Consider the following 14,946-nt stretch of genomic DNA (forward strand, 5'->3'; position numbering starts at 1 on the left):
ATGTGAACTGGATTATTGACTCTAGTGCAAGTGGGAGACTGTTGGAAATATGCCCTAGAGGCAATAATAAATTGGTTATTATTATATTTCCTTGTTCATGATAATCGTTTATTATCCATGCTAGAATTGTATTGATAGGAAACTCAAATACATGTGTGGATACATAGACAACACCATGTCCCTAGTAAGCCTCTAGTTGACTAGCTCGTTGATCAATAGATGGTTATGGTTTCCTGACCATGGACATTGGATGTCGTTGATAACGGGATCACATCATTAGGAGAATGATGTGATGGACAAGACCCAATCCTAAGCCTAGCACAAAGATCGTGTAGTTCGTATGCTAAAGCTTTTCTAATGTCAAGTATCATTTCCTTAGAACATGAGATTGTGCAACTCCCGGATACCGTAGGGGTGCTTTGGGTGTGCCAAACGTCACAACGTAACTGGGTGGCTATAAAGGTTCACTACAGGTATCTCCGAAAGTGTCTGTTGGGTTGGCACGAATCGAGACTGGGATTTGTCACTCCGTGTAAATGGAGAGGTATCTCTGGGCCCACTCGGTAGGACATCATCATAATGTGCACAATGTGACCAAGGAGTTGATCACGGGATGATGTGTTACGGAACGAGTAAAGAGACTTGCCGGTAACGAGATTGAACAAGGTATCGGGATACCGACGATCGAATCTCAGGCAAGTATCGTACCGCTAGACAAAGGGAATTATATACGGGATTGTTTAAGTCCTTGACATCGTGGTTCAACCGATGAGATCATCGTGGAGCATGTGGGAGCCAACATGGGTATCCAGATCCCGCTGTTGGTTATTGACCGGAGAGTTGTCTCGGCCATGTCTGCATGACTCACGAACCCGTAGGGTCTACACACTTAAGGTTCGATGATGCTAGGATTATAGGGAAAGTATGTATGCGGTTACCGAATGTTGTTCGGAGTCCCGGATGAGATCCCGGACGTCACGAGGAGTTCCGGAATGGTTCGGAGGTAAAGATTAATATATAGGAAGTATGGTTTTGGCCACCGGAAGTGTTCTGGGCATCACCGGAGGGGTCCGGGGGTCCACCAGGTGGGGCCACCAGCCCCGGAGGCCTACATGGGCCAATAGTGGAAAGGGACCAGCACCTAAGTGGGCCGGGGCGCCTCCCCACCAAGGCCCATGCGCCTAAGGGGAAGAGGGGGCAAACCCTAAGGGCAGATGGGCCCTAAGGCCCATGCCTGGTGCGCCTCCCTCTTCCCCTCCACTTGGCCGCCACCCCAGATGGGATCTGGGGGCTGCCGCCACCCCTAGGGAGGGAACCCTAGGTGGAGGCGCAGCCCCTCCCCTTCCCCTATATATACTTGAGGTTTGGGGCTGCCCAACACATGTGATTCAATCTCCCTATTGGCGCAGCCCTACCCCTCTCCCTCATCGTCTCTCGTAGTGCTTGGCGAAGCCCTGCTGGAGTCCTGCGCTCCTCCACCACCACCACGCCGTCGTGCTGCTGCTGGACAGAGTCTTCCCCAACCTCTCCTTCTTCGCTTGCTGGATCAAGGTGTAGGAGACGTCACCGGGCTGTACGTGTGTTGAACACGGAGGTGTCGTCCGTTCGGCACTAGGATCATCGGTGATTTGGATCACGACGAGTACGACTCCATCAACCCCGTTCACTTGAACGCTTCCACTTAGCGATCTACAAGGGTATGTAGATGCACTCTCCTTCCCCTCGTTGCTAGATTACTCCATAGATTGATCTTGGTGATGCGTAAAAAATTTTGAATTTCTGCTACGTTCCCCAACATGGCGATGCTGGCTCTGATACCAAATGTTAGCGTCCAACTCGATCTAGCCCACACTCTACTTACGTTCTGGACGTTTATGCGCACATGGGCCAACATTCAGCGGAGAGCCCACTCCATCCCAAAAGCCCGGACTGAAAGGAGGAGGGATACTCTCCCTTATAAGTTGGTCATGGCCTCCTCCCAGCGAGGTGGGACTAAACCAAGCCAGGCTCCACTAGTGGACAGCAGCCCTAACATCCCATCCCCCTGAGAAGCCCCTCAGGAAGGCATGGCGATGCTGACTCTGATACCAGATGTTAGCGTCCAACTCGATCTAACCCACACTCTACTTACGTTCTCGACGTTTATGCGCACATGGGCCAACATTCAGCGGAGAGCCCACTCCATCCCAAAAGCCCGGACTGAAAGGAGGAGGGATACTCTCCCTTATAAGTTGGTCATGGCCTCCTCCCAGCGAGGTGGGACTAAACCAAGCCAGGCTCCACTAGTGGACAGCAGCCCTAACATCCCATCCCCCTGAGAAGCCCCTCAGGAAGGCATGGCGATGCTGACTCTGATACCAGATGTTAGCGTCCAACTCGATCTAACCCACACTCTACTTACGTTCTCGACGTTTATGCGCACATGGGCCAACATTCAGCGGAGAGCCCACTCCATCCCAAAAGCCCGGACTGAAAGGAGGAGGGATACTCTCCCTTATAAGTTGGTCATGGCCTTCTCCCGTAAGCGAGGTGGGACTAAACCAAGCCAGCCTCCACTAGTGAACAGCAGCCCTAACAGTACATGTGGATTAGTAAAAAGTGGAAAGAAGGTTTTCATGTAACATCTATGGGCACTGCTGGGAGTCGTTGGGGTGTTGTCATGTCGAGGAATGCAGGATACTCCTACCAGGTTAAAACACTCTGCCTGCACTCCTTTGCGATAAATCATTTTCATGAATTTGGTGGTTCCTCATGTTATAGTTTCATCCGCGATGAATTAATGCGATCAATGTGGCATTGCCGCATGGCAAGTGGCAAAACTGAATCTATCTTGCACCTTGCAGGTTGTTGAGTTAGATTTCCTGTATCCAAGTAAAGGACTCCATCGGCAGTATGACGCCGGTTACAGAATAACCTCATGTGCAGCAACGCCTGACCAGGCCGCTTTTATCATGAGCAGGGCCAAGAAGCCCAAGAAGAAACCGATGGACGAAACACTTCTAACTTCTGCTTTCCCTTGCAAGGCTATAAAGGTACCCCTGCATACTTTGCTAGCTCTGAATTGGTCTCCAAATCTGATGACCTGTTCACTTTTTTTATATATAAAGGGGATAACCCGGCCTCTGCATCCATATGATGCACACTATTATCTTTACTAAAAGATGTCAAATATTCAAAAGAGCCCCACAAGACCAAAAATACTAAAATACAAGAACATAATCGGTCAGAAAAAAGATTACATGACTCAGTCACATAACCAGCCAAACCGGTTGAATAAGCCCCGTGCTAGTGTCTCAAACGGCTGCACCCAAAAGTCATATGCCCGGGAGCGCGTCCACACACTAAAGTAATGACAAAGTACGGATCAACGTGGTGACCCTGTAGATAATCTGCAAAAAATCAGGAGCAATTGATTGTGTTAAAAATAGTCATTCTGGCAAGTTCAAATTATCCATAATAAGGCACAAACTCACGCTCAGATTTGTCCCTTAAGATTTTTGTGAATACCAACCAGCCAATTCCCAAACAAAATTGTGGTACTTGTTGGTGGGGGCAAGTTACATGGTGCAAGCACCGCACGTCAGATCAAAGGGGCAAACGGGCAAGAGAGAAAATGATGGTAAATTGTTTCCTCTTGATCACAAAAACAAGAAACAAGATTTTTGACATCTCTATCAGTTTTTGTTTGCCAAATTATCTTTAGCGAGAATCACTTCCTTTGTAGAAACCACGTGGACACTTTAGTTTTAATTGAACTTTGGTCTTCCAGATGTGATTCCGCGGAAAACAGGCTTGATAAAGGTCCGCATACATAGACTTAAAGGTGAATACACCACTAGTATTTAACTTCTATCTAAATATATCAAACGTTTGTGTTGGATTGACCGATTTCAATTTACGCACCAAATGGAGCCAGGCGGACATTTGTCACCAATTTACAAAGTTTGGTGCCAATCCAAGCACATTTAAGCCTCGAGTCACCAGCTTAACACTGTCTAGGCAGATGCAACAAATCTGGACACTCAAATCAAATGATAACGGACTTCAATATACTTGGACCTTGAATGAAAGCTCGCATTTTTACTCTCAAGTGGATGATGTTTTGTTGTCACAAAACAATACATACTTGTTTTGCCCCAATCGTTTTATAGCTCTGTTGCTACAATAAATTCAGCTTCAGTTGTATTCAATGCCACACTCTTTGGCAACCTGCTTTGCCATGACACCATTCCCCCTCATAGGTAACCTGCTTTGCCTTTCATAAGGAACCCCTTCGACGGTTCCATGTAGATTTCTTCCTCCAACCTACCATTAGAGTAATCCTTAGCACCAAGACAATGAGATTCTCCGCTGACCAAATCCTCCAACCAGCTAACGATATCAGAGAACTCAAAATAAGGAACGAGCTCACCAAATTTGGTGCCAATACAAGTACATTTGAACCTTCAATACCATATTGAACACCGTCTATTCAGATGCAGCAAATCTGTACGGAACCTCTTTCCTTCTTATTCTTCTCTCTTGCGGGTTGTGTTATTGTTGTGTACTCCCTCTCACTCTTGCAGTGGCAGCCACCACCAGCTGGGTGGTGTGACTAGAATTTTTTTCTTTTTTTCACTTCACTAGGAAGCACTCACAACGATTGAATACAACAAAGATCAATGGTTCATGTATGTTGGACTTATGGGCTGACATTGGGTTGCCGACATACCTTGACACGAGGGATTTAACCCAACACGAGAAAACGAAAGAGTACCCACCTTGCAACCAAATAAATTGCCTATACTTAGGTTGTGTCTTCTTATTTTACAATACATGCGTGGACCTCACTTATGAACGCCAATATTTCAGGAGCAACGGGCAAAGAACATCTACGTCGCCTCGATCTGCCACGGGCGAACTGCGTGTTGATGGCTGCGGTGAACCTCCAAGGCAAATTTGCTTGAGTTACAACGCTACTGAGCTTCTTGGAGTACCCTGTTCTAGTTTGTAAAGAATCGTGGTTAATTTGGTTGGCAAGAAAGCGTGCACCTGAAATGCAACAACAGTTCTTTTTCCAGTAAGAAAGAGCAACAGTGGCCTTGGCTGTCTCTTGCCACGGCATCTAACCAACGACGGAGTGAGCATCTTGTAGAGTAATAAGGGCATGTACAATGGTGGCATATGGTTACATATGCCCTATGATAAAAAATAATTTGAGGCATTTACATCTATTTTTTTTCCCAATGCAAGCTACCATTAGTAGGCATCATTAAAAAATAGAAAATAAAGACTTTAGTACATATGCATCTCTACTTTTTACTCTAACCTTTTCAGCTTTTGTCACCGGACCACACTTTTTCTCTTCAAGCACCCGCCTCCTGAAGAGGATCCCGCTTCCCTATCCGAACCTACTTTACGTCATATCCAATCCTACATGGCATGTGAGACATCACCTTGAGGCTATGCATTGTACATGCCCTAATGGCCTTGGCCTTGGTTGTCTGTCTGCAACAGGGGCTTGTGTAATTGTGTTGCATTGACAGTCTGGCACGGTTATATGTGTCCCCAGTCTATGTGCCACGCTTGGCAGATGATATCCCTCGGTTAGTTTAGTTGGATTTCTCTTGAGAGAGAGAACCTGCTCCTTTAGTTGCTGCTTTCTTTTTCAATAATTGTTTGTTTAGCTGCTGTTATTTTTTCCAAAAAAATAAATTGTTTAGCTTTTTTTAGCAAAAATGTTCGCTTAGGGCATACCGGCAAATTCCCTCCCGCATCCACCTGCAGATAGGGGGACCAGTCCACGGACACGGATGTCGGAGCCGACCATCCGGTGTTATCTTGTATATGTCTGCCAGTAAAGGGTAATTTGAAATTTAAATAAAGTCTGATACATAGCGCGCATCGGATCACACCAGAGCCGGGTTGTATGCCCGATCACAACCAAAAATAGGCAAGTATGCTTAGTTTCTACATGCCTGATCACAAAAAAATATCAGTCCGGCAGTCCGTGATAAAAAAAATAGATTTTCTGCATTGCCGAACTGGCAATTCAAACCTCTGTGCTCAAGGTGCTATTGTCGCCGTGTAGGTAGCCTCCTCCTCATCCTCCTCCTCCGTCGCCTCCAACTCATTTTTCTACCGCTGCAACATCTTCTAGCAGACGACTTGCACAATCATTCTAGTGTCAGCATCCAAAGATTCCAAATTCAAGGACAACATTTTGGTGTTTTCCGCATCGGTTGTGATCTTCACCTTCTTTTCTTCAAGCATCGCCTTCTCTTCGAAATTATGCGTTAAAAAATATGCTCATGATGTTTTACAAAAGTATTTATAGAAATGTAAAAAATGTTAACATTTCAAAAAAAAAAGGTTTCATGTCATTCAAAAAAAAGTTTCATTGTGTATTTGGAAAAGGTTAACATGTATTCATAAAAATGTTCAAAAACATGTGGCCGGAAACATGCTAAACATGTATTTGAAAAATGTTGAACATGTACAAAAATTGTTTCAGATGTATACAAAGAATGTACAATTGGTTGAAAAATTAGACATAAAGACATATATTTGAAACAAATATTACTAATTTATTCAAAATATGTTAAACATGTAAAAAATATGTTCCTAATGTATACGAAAATGTACAATGTGTGTGAAAAAGGTAAACATGTGCCGAAAACAAGAAACGGGGAAAATAAAAGGGAACAAGGAAAAAACTAAAAACCAAATAGAATTGTAAAAACACAAAATATTTTTAGAAAACCATTGTAAATTGACGCACAAAACCATTGAATCAACATAAAAAACAAAGAAAAAGATAAAAAAAAAGGAGCACCGGATCTCTGGTGCATCCCTACAGGAGCACCGACGCCATGATCGCCACCGGTCACGGTCATTGTTGATCCCTATAAAAAATGCTCTCGATGTATATGCAAAATGTACATTGTGTACAAGCAATGTGGACATGTGTTTTATAAAAACTAAAAAATAGAACCCAAAGAAAGACGAACAAAGAAAACCCAAGAAAGAAAGAAGTGAAATAAAAAATGAAAAGGCGCTGCAAACAATGAAAAACTGATAAGAAAACCACAAAGATAAAAAAACTCGCGACCGCAACCACATTACTGGGTCGGTCGCGTAGGGCCACGTAATAGGTGTGCCGGAGCCACATCTCTCAAACGAGCGAGAAGTAGCTCTGTTGATATAATAGTGCCATTTTCTATTTGGCGCCTTCAGCGGCTGGGCTTGGCCCCTTTACATTATTATTTTGTTTCTTCAAACTTTAAAAAACGGTCCTCACGTTCAGAACTAACTGCAATAACCACCTCGGATGGATCAACTTACATGGCTAGCTTGTAGTTTTTCCTTCTTTGTTGTATGTCACCTTGCAACACAAAAAAGAGGACCCTTGTTTTTCTTTGTTCTTTTGGCCGGTTTTTCTTTGGCTTCTACATGGTTTCTATTTTCTTTTTAATTTTTATTTATCCTTCTTTTGCCAGTTTCTTTTTTTACCCAAAATCTAAAAAATGGTCGCGCGCTAACTGGAGAGAACGAGCGGCCGGTCTTTTTTACCATGCATGAGTTGTATTTTTGTCTGTTAGTGCATGTCGTTATCAGTATTTAATGTGTTCACATTGGTTAGTCCAATTTAAAAGAAACAGCTTCACGTACAATTATTTTGGTTTTCTGAATTTTTAAAAAGCCATATCTTTCAAACCGTGTGCCGGAATTCAGATCCGCCTTCACTGTTGAATTCTTTGCGACGAGATCTTTGAAACTAGATCCCCCATAAGTATGTTTCGACGAAATTTTTTTGATGCCAACTTTGACGCTATATTGTGCAACTTCAGTACTGCTTTGTGCAAGTTTAGTACTGCATGGTGCAATTTTTTTCAAACCCAGTTTTTTGGAGCTGCATCCACAGTAGTTGTAGTTGCACACATAGTAGTCCTAGTTGGCCCATGCATGGCCATAGAGTTGCACAATCTGGTCCGCATAGTCGCATATGAATTGTCATAGCTTGTAATGTAGTCTAGTTGCACACACATTGATGTTTAGTTGGCTTGTAACGTAGTCTAGTTGCACACATATTGATGTTTAGTTGACAGGAATACTAATTGCACACACATATGCTTAGTTGGCTTGTAATATAGTCCAGTTGCACACACACTGATGTTTAGTTGGCAGGACACTAGTTGCACACGCATTGATATTTAGTTGGCAGGACTAGTTACACACACATATACTCAGTTGGCGCGGCAATGTATTCTAGTTGCACAATGCAGTACTTTAGTTGCATCATATAGCACCAAAGTTGGCATCAAAAAAAATTCGTCGAAACATACCCATGCGGGATCTAATTTCGAAGATCTCGTCACGATGAATACAAAGGTGAAAACGGATCTGAATTCCAACTTGTGGTTTAAAAGATATGACTTTTTAAAGATTTAAGAGGCGAAAATAAATGTGGTTCACAGACTAGTCTGTACACATTTGTTGTACGCATTTAATACTAACGAAGACATCCACTAACTGACAAAAAAACACACACTAGGTAATTACTATTTATAAATTATTAGGGACCAAAACTTGCAATTTTAGGCCGGCCGCTCGCAAAGTGCAGCGAGCAGCCAGCCGCTCGCTAGACCGGTCCCTTTTTTTAATGCGTGTTTTTTTTCAAATTTCACAATTTTTTTCCAAATTCGTCTATTGTTTCAGTTTTCTGCTAAATTTCTAGTGAATCTTTTAACATTTTAATGAACTTTTTTCTAATATTCTATTATTTATTTCATTTTTTTGCAACTTTATTTAGGGAACCTTTTTTCAAAATCTCTAAATAGGTTTTCCAAAGTCGATGAAAATTTTCAAATAAACGAACTTTTTTCTAAAATCGATGAACTTTTTAAAATAAATCCTTGATTGTTTTTAAAATTCATGAACTTTTTTCCAAAATAAATAAAAAAAATACAAATTCATGAACTCTTTTTTTTGTGTGAACTCTTTTGAAAAGAGATGAACTTTTTCAAAACCGATGATTTTTTTAAAAAATTGAACTTTTCTTCAATATTGATTATTATTATTTCTAAATTCGTTAACCTTTTTCAAATTCGTGAACCTTCTAAAATTTTATGAACATTTTTAAATTCGTGAACTTTTTAGAATTCTTGAATTTTTTTACAAATTTGTAAACTTATTCCATAATACATGAACACTATTTTATTTTATTTTACCAAATTATGAAATTTAACCAAAATAAATCCGATGGACCTTTCCTAAAACATGAAACTAGCAAGCAAAAGACGAGCAGAGAAAAATCAGTGAACTATACTAACTGAGCGAGCAACTAGCAAAGGGATGATTGATCGTTTTTGTTTAAAAAAAAACAGTGGCTGATCGATAGGGAGGCTGAGCGAAGGCAAATCCTATATGACGCCTGTGTGCGTCGGATCGGCGCTTCTTCGCTCGGAGCAACTAGTTAACGACCGCTCCTTCGAAAGCTTCGCAACGATCAGCGTCATTTGGCGCACTCTCACGCATTCGTCACGTGTCGCGCTCTGGGCGCTCCATCCGGATTTTATTTTTTTATTTTTTCGCACGCGTTTTCGGCTTTTTAAATGGGTTTTTTTCGATGTTTTGGTTTTTCACCGGTATTCCTTAGGTTTTCAATAAAGAAAAGTTGGAAAAAAAATTGCGTGAAAAACGTGTTTTTTCCTTTCGCGAGAGTCACGGTTTTACTTTCGCGAGAGGCACGGTTTCAATTTTTTTTCAAAATTAAAGAACTCCTTTTGTTTGTGTGAACTCTTTTGAAAAGAGATGAACTTTTTCAAAACCGATGATTTTTTAAAAAAATTGAACTTTTCTTCAATATTGATTATTATTATTTCTAAATTCGTTAACCTTTTTCAAATTCGTGAACCTTCTAAAATTTTATGAACATTTTTAAATTCGTGAACTTTTTAGAATTCTTGATTTTTTTTACAAATTTGTAAACTTATTCCATAATACATGAACACTATTTTATTTTATTTTACCAAATTATGAAATTTAACCAAAATAAATCCGATGGACCTTTCCTAAAACATGAAACTAGCAAGCAAAAGACGAGTAGAGAAAAATCAGTGAACTATACTAACTGAGCGAGCAACTAGCAAAGGGATGATTGATCGTTTTTGTTTAAAAAAAAACAGTGGCTGATCGATAGGGAGGCTGAGCGAAGGCAAATCCTATATGACGCCTGTGTGCGTCGGATCGGCGCTTCTTCGCTCGGAGCAACTAGTTAACGACCGCTCCTTCGGAAGCTTCGCAACGATCAGCGTCATTTGGTGCACTCTCACGCATTCGCCACGTGTCGCGCTCTGGGTGCTCCATCCGGATTTTATTTTTTTATTTTTTCGCACGCGTTTTCGGCTTTTTAAATGGGTTTTTTTTCGATGTTTTGGTTTTTCACCGGTATTCCTTAGGTTTTCAATAAAGAAAAGTTGGAAAAAAAATTGCGTGAAAAACGTGTTTTTTCCTTTCGCGAGAGTCACGGTTTTACTTTCGCGAGAGGCACGGTTTTGCTTTCACGAGAGTCACGGCCGTGCCTCTTGAAAACGGAAAACGCGTTTTTTGTTTTTTTTCTTTCGCGAGAGTCATGGTTTTGCTTGCGCGACAGGCACGGGTGTGCTTTTGCGAGAGTCACGGCCGTGCCTCTCGGAAACAAAAAAAAATGTGTTTTCTGTTCTTTTTTCTTTCACGAGAGTCGTGGTTTTGCTTCCGCGAGAGTCATGGCCGTGCCTCTCGGAAAGGAAAAAAACGCGTTATTTATTTATTTTTTTCCTTTTGCAAGAGCCATGGTGTTGCTTCCGCAAAACGCACGGTTGTGCTTTCACGAGAGTCACGGCCGTGCCTCCTCGGAAACGGAAAAAAACATGTTTTCTTTTTTTTCTTCAACGAGAGTCACGATTTTGCTTCCGCGAGAGGCATGGTTGTGATTTCATGAAAGGCACAGGCGTGCCTCTTTCGGAAAGGAAAAATGCCCGTGCTCCTGGTTTGATTTTTTCGCCCGGCTTTTTGTCTGGGTTTTTTCGTGAAAAATAAGTTTATCAAAACCTATCAACATGGGATCTAATTTTGAAGATCTCGACGTGAGGAAATCCAACGGTGAAAACGATTCGAGATTTGGACGCACGATTTGAGAGATAAAACGATTTGAATAGAAGGATCTATGAAAAGATGGGGAAAACTCCCAGGTTGCGACAAGTGGTGCGCTGAATGGGCACCACTTGTCGCAACCAAGGAAATTGAAGTGATCTTTGCAACGAGTACTCCTCAATTAGTGATTTCGTTCTTCGCTGAAATGATGGGAGCGAAGGAAACGACACGGGCTGGCCCACTTCGAGCTACCACCTGGTTTGGGAAACTTCTAGTAGGTTCCCGACCAGGGTTTTTTTTGTTTATTTTTACCGGTTTTTTTGGTTTTCTTCATGTTTTTTCTCTGTTTTTCTTTATCATTTTTTGCTTCTTTCTTTTTTTCTTTTCTATTTTCCTTTTTTTGTTCTTCTATTTTGTTTTTTATAAATTAGCATTTCTCAAAAAAATATGGTATGCTACAAACTGTTCATCATGCACTATAAAAATGCTTATTGTATATTAGAAATTGTTTGACGAAAGTACAAATGCTCACTGTGTTTTAAAATTTGTTCAGCATATATTTACACAAATGTTCAATGTGTATTCGAAAATTGTTCAATGTATATACACTATACGAAAATTGTGCATCGTATATATTCATATTTTTTCAAAACTGATCATCGCATATTAAAAAAGTTCTTCATATAATACAAGAAATTTCGTCGTGTATTAATAGAATGTTTATCCTACATTAAGAAAATGTTCAATAGATATTACAAAATTTTCAATTTTTTTTTAATATGTTCAAAATGAAAAACTTTCCAATATTTGTAAACTGGATGCTACAGTACGTATCGCTACAGTAAGTCAACCAAAAAACAAAGAGAAAAAATAAAAATAAAAAACGCGCGCAGTCAGAGTGCGCTCGCCTATTCCTGGCAGGCTTCAGCGAAGCCGCAGCTTCTTGTCGCACACTAGCGGCGACTAGAGACTCTCCCGAGCGAGCAGCGACCCTGACCGAGCGAGGCTCGGGGAACGCTAAACTGGGCCAAGGCCCACGCTGACGCGCCCTATGCGCTGGTGCGCCAACTGGCATAAGGCGCTGAAAAGGACCTCTCTGTTGGAACTATCGATTGTGCAGACGGTCTTCTTCTTCTTCTTCTTCTTTTTGATATAATTCGGTCTTCTTTCTTTTCTTTTCAAAATAAGGCAACCCTTAGTTCGCGGTCCGGGGCAACGTTGCCTATCAGTAAAGATGTACTCCCTCTATAAACTAATATAAGAGCGTTTAGATTACTAGTTTAGTGATCCAAACGCTTTTATATTAGTTTACAGAGGGAGTATATATGTCGATTCCAGTTCATACCAGACCAGCGATTCAAGCACTGGCCTTGAACTATGTTCGCGCTGCTCAGGGCCGGTTCTGAGATTTCAGGAACCGGAGGCGAAGTCAAGACGCGGGGCCCTTTTTATTGAAATGTGCGCACGTCCCGCTACTCAGGTGGCTAACCATGCAGCCGCGTCGTCCGCGTCCTCAACGGCCGCATGCACTTCGTGCTTATCGTCTCCTGCATGTTAGTGATTACTGGCTTATGCCGTTGTACTCTCCCACGTTCTCACTGCTCTTTCTCTCATATAAACTGTACATATGTCTGCTGGATGCATGAATACAAGCAGTGTGTGAGTGTGACATAACCAAACTTGGTATTAGACGCAAACACCTCCGATCCTTCTCTCTCTCATCGCTTCCGCTATGCACCGTCTCCTCCGTCGCACCCGCTCGGCGGACTTCGACGCGCCGGCGCCCGCTCCGCTCGCCACCGTCCCCATCGCCACTGCTGCTCCCGCCACGGTCACCCCTTCCCAGGCCGCGCCCGCTGACGCGGTCGCCTCCGCACCGGCTGCCCCAGCACCACGCTGCGCGCACCTTGGCGATCTGGGCAAAACGCCCGTGCCCGAAGGCGCTGCGGCTCCTTCATCCTCCACCTCGGCGCCTCGCGTGGTGCCCCCTGCCCCGACCACGGGCGTCCTTCGGACGGCCGGCAGCACGCCCGTTCCGCGCCTCCCGCTCGGCGGCCCCAGCGGCGCCCTCGTCCCCCATGTCGGCCTCGGCGGCTCCGTCGCCGGTCCTTCCTCCACGGCCGGCCTCCCGCCCTCCTCGCGCACTACTTCACCACCAAGCTCCAACTCGAGTCGGGTAACTACTCACGTCGGCGTCAACTTTTCTACACCATTGCTTGCAAGCACGAGGTCCAGCACCATCTTGACGCCGCCGCCGAGCCGCTCGGCCAGAGCGCCGTGTGGCGCAACGACGACCTGATCGTGGTGCTGTGGCTGCACGGCGTCGTCGCCGAGGAACTCATGGACGTCGTGGCGTCCCCGGACAGCACCGCCCATGACATCTGGACGCAGCTCCATGTCCTCTTCATGGACAACCAGCCGGGCCGCGCCGTCGTCCTCGGCGCCGAATTCCGGAACCTCGTCCAGGGCGACCTCTCCGTCGCCGAGTACAGCCGGAGGCTCAACTCTTCGGCCGACGCCCTGGAGGACGTCGGCGAGCACATCTCCGATCAGGCCCTGACATTGCAGCTCATCCGCGGCCTCAACCGTAAGTTTCAGATCATGGCGACGCTCCTCCCGATGCAGTCGTCGTTTCATACCTTCGTGCAGGCCCGCTCTCGCCTCCTCATGGATGAGATCTCCGCCAACGAGCGGGCTCGGCTCGATAGCACTACTAGAGAAAACCTTACTAGTGGCTGGTTTTTTACGTAGCAGTAGCGCGGGCACCCGCGCTACAGCTATTATTTAGCAGTAGCGCGTTTCTAAACAAGCACTGTAGCTAAAATACTTAGTAGTAGTGCCTCTTTCTCCACCAATGCTACTACTATCATCACATAGTAGTAGCGCCCTATTTTATCCCCACGCTACAACTAGGTAAATAGAAATAAAAAATAAAAAAGGCGTCAGATGCAATATTCATGGAAATCAAGACAAGTCCAGTGCAAATAAACTAAGTTCACAGAACCATCTCACAAGCATTAACGACAATACCACATTTAATTTAACCACACAATCTCACAAACTCATATATAGTAGTCAACAATGCATGGATAGATCATAGTTGATAAGTCTACTAGGTAGTCATACTAGCATATATATGGTTCAGCAGCCACACGCATGCATGGATAGATCTCACAAGCATATGTAGTTCTAGATGATATCGATGACGACCATCATCCTCAAGCCTGGGCGGTGGGTGTTCCTGATAGTAATTAGGATTGCCTGTCCAACATGAAGATTCTTGCTGACGAGGAAGCTCTTCCACCCAACCGAGTTGAAGTGTGTGCGACCGTCCGTGTCCATGCCGTACGCACAAGTGGTGACGGAGCCCCTCGCGGTAAGGCGTATTCCAGCATAGCCTTCTTCATCAGGCTTGATACCACAACTATCAGATAGGCTTTTTGGCAATTTCTGAATAAGAAAAACATATCAATTAATAAGTAGCCTCACACATTCTACACTATCAAAAGACAGTACTACATTTCTACACTAAGTATAACAATAAAGCATATATATCATCGGATTCACTAAGCATATAAGATTCACTAAGCATATATATCATCGATTCACTAAGCATATAGATCATCGGATTTACTAAGCATATAAGATTCAGTAAGCATATAAGATTCACTAAGCATATATATCATCGGACTCTACACTAAGTATAACAATAAAGCATATCATCAAATTACTACAGTAAATGCAACATACCATGATATGTCGATCAACCATGGTACTTGTCAGGCGGGTCACGAATGGCACCCCGACGAAGTCAGCACGTGGCAGAATGATGTC

General features: G+C 43.5%; 1 protein-coding gene across 1 annotated transcript; it reads left to right on the forward strand.

Moving 5' to 3' along the window:
* The first annotated feature begins 2,581 nt into the window (after positions 1 to 2,581).
* Positions 2,582 to 4,911, forward strand: LOC125507426 (casein kinase 1-like protein HD16). The gene is made up of 3 exons (XM_048672004.1): positions 2,582 to 2,689; positions 2,844 to 3,032; positions 4,852 to 4,911. Exons 1-3 carry the CDS (start codon positions 2,582 to 2,584, stop codon positions 4,909 to 4,911), a joined length of 357 nt encoding a protein of 118 aa, XP_048527961.1.
* Positions 4,912 to 14,946: the final 10,035 nt, after the last annotated feature.

This window comes from Triticum urartu, chromosome 5 (assembly GCF_003073215.2).
Source record: "Triticum urartu cultivar G1812 chromosome 5, Tu2.1, whole genome shotgun sequence".
In the NCBI taxonomy this organism is placed as follows: domain Eukaryota; kingdom Viridiplantae; phylum Streptophyta; class Magnoliopsida; order Poales; family Poaceae; genus Triticum; species Triticum urartu.

What these genes read in the sequence shown, in the direction of transcription:
- LOC125507426 (XM_048672004.1), top strand. Translation starts at nt 2,582, where the DNA reads ATGTGGATTAGTAAAAAGTGGAAAGAAGGTTTTCATGTAACATCTATG. An exon ending in ATGCAGGATACTCCTACCAG is followed by an intron (nt 2,690 to 2,843) that starts GTTAAAACACTC and finishes TGCACCTTGCAG; the next exon opens with GTTGTTGAGTTAGATTTCCT. An exon ending in TCCCTTGCAAGGCTATAAAG is followed by an intron (nt 3,033 to 4,851) that starts GTACCCCTGCAT and finishes CCAATATTTCAG; the next exon opens with GAGCAACGGGCAAAGAACAT.